Genomic DNA, 1,859 nt, shown 5'->3' on the forward strand with positions numbered 1-1,859 from the left:
GCGTGTTTGCGTCGCTGATGTAAACAGAAAGGACCATTTTGATCAGAGAAATCTAGAAGCCAGGGTACAGTAACTCATCAAAGCTTTTCAGTTTTCACCTATGCAACGCCTTAAATAGTACTCGCGCCATGGACTTCTATATCAATCTGAAGGTGAATTTTCGAGGGAATGCGAAGAGTTTCTTGCTGTCTGGCTCGGAGACGAAGAGCTGGGAGTCTATGGAGGCCATGGTAAGCAGAGGATGATGAGGAGATGTCAGTCTGATCACTCACCTTGATGCCGCAAAGCCTTTCACCCCGAAGCCATCCGATGTCCGCCTCATGCGATTAGAGTAGTATTACAGACATCTTTTGTGACTTTTCCTACCAAGTGTGCTGCTTCGACGAGCGGAATGGCGTAAAAGCTTAATCATTTAGAAAGAATGGGCCAAGCGACCATTTTGCCGAAATTCCACGAATTAAATAGCAGCCATATTTACATCTAAGAAAGTATATTATATCTGGCGTGCGCAGATCTTCTAACGTTTAGACCATAATTACAAAGGGGTTTGGCACACTGAGGAGAGGGAACACCTGTCACGTCTAGATACCAGTGCTAAGCTCTTAGTTAATGTTGACTCGCTCACTGCCTCGAAACCTACTAAGCTCCCTTACTACACAGCATGATAGGCGCGTAGATACCGAAGTGCTGTCCATGTATGTAGCTCACTAGGTTTTGAAACATTGACTGCAAATCTGTTTCAAGCAAATGTCATTTGGTGTTCTGCTTGAAAGCGTCCTGTAATCGTGTCAGTTTGGAGCAACGTACAGTCAGCATTTCGACATCGCCATAGGCCAGTCAGGGTCTAAATATCACCCTGAAGGGGTTTATGTTGGGAAACGACTGTACTTTATCCCCTTTATTACAAGGCTACTTACCACATAAGTATATTAATAAGATGATAATTTGAGGTGAAAATTACTAATTTACCTTACTTGGTGGAGACCGCAGAGAAACAGGTTGCCCGGATGAGAGGTCGGTTGAGAGTAATGGTCATTTTCAAAATGTAGAATCAAGTATTTTTTATAAATTTCATAAAACAGGTTTGTCGTCACAAAGTAGCTTGTCAAAGTCCCTTTTTAGGTATTCTATAGTCTTTGGTATTGTGTTGACTTTTGATATCTTTTATTCTTCAGGTGAAGAGGTCTTTTGGCCTGTGTAATTTACAATTGACATATTTCGATGAGGAAAATGAAGAGGTGAGGATGAAGAATTAAAGGGGTCATATGATGCGATTTCAATTTGTCCTTTCTCTTTGGAGTGTTACAAGCTCTTGGTGCATAAAGAAGATCTGTAAAGTTGCAAAGACTAAAGTCTCAAATCCAAAGAGATATTCTTTATAAAAGTTAAGAGTCAGCCATGCCCCCCTAAAACGGCTCGTTCTAACACGCCCCCACATATCTAGGTCACTATGTGGAAATATTAGCATAATGTGCTAATGTGCACGCAAAGAAAGAAGGCGTGGTATCAGGATCAGCAGTCGTGTTGATGCAGCCATGTCAGGGAGACGCTGTGTTTCAGTGCGAAAGCTGTGCACAAAGGCTATTTCTAAAAAAAAAGGGCCAATTCCGACTTTGCTATGACCATCTGGCGCTTCTGAATCAGCGACTGTAAGTATGTTTTGTTATTAGTTTAAGTATTTGCTATTGACTGTTCAAATGCGGAGTTTTGCGCAGCACAGAGTAACGCGTCGTGTGTGTGTGTGGAACAGGGTCACATCACAGGAGAGTGAACTGCCTGTCAGAAATCATAGCACGTCAGCTGTCTTAACCGCGGCTTGTGTACTGCATCATCACTGTGTCTGTCACACGACTCTGTTG

The 1,859-nt window shown here is 42.5% G+C and overlaps 1 protein-coding gene across 3 annotated transcripts in view; it reads left to right on the forward strand.

Annotated features, from left to right (window-relative positions):
- The window catches only part of LOC107658519 (next to BRCA1 gene 1 protein-like), a 17,180-nt gene continuing 15,321 nt past the window's right edge, over nt 1-1,859 (forward strand). For all 3 annotated transcript variants that reach the window (XM_016447106.1, XM_016447110.1, XM_016447107.1), the window contains exons 1-2: nt 1-230; nt 1,176-1,238. In XM_016447106.1, the coding sequence (XP_016302592.1) occupies nt 129-230; nt 1,176-1,238 (165 nt within the window). In that variant the 5' untranslated portion in view covers nt 1-128. The remainder of the gene's footprint in view (nt 231-1,175; nt 1,239-1,859) is intronic.

Source organism: Sinocyclocheilus anshuiensis, unplaced genomic scaffold, assembly GCF_001515605.1.
Source record: "Sinocyclocheilus anshuiensis isolate Anshui unplaced genomic scaffold, SAMN03320099.WGS_v1.1 scaffold371, whole genome shotgun sequence".
In the NCBI taxonomy this organism is placed as follows: domain Eukaryota; kingdom Metazoa; phylum Chordata; class Actinopteri; order Cypriniformes; family Cyprinidae; genus Sinocyclocheilus; species Sinocyclocheilus anshuiensis.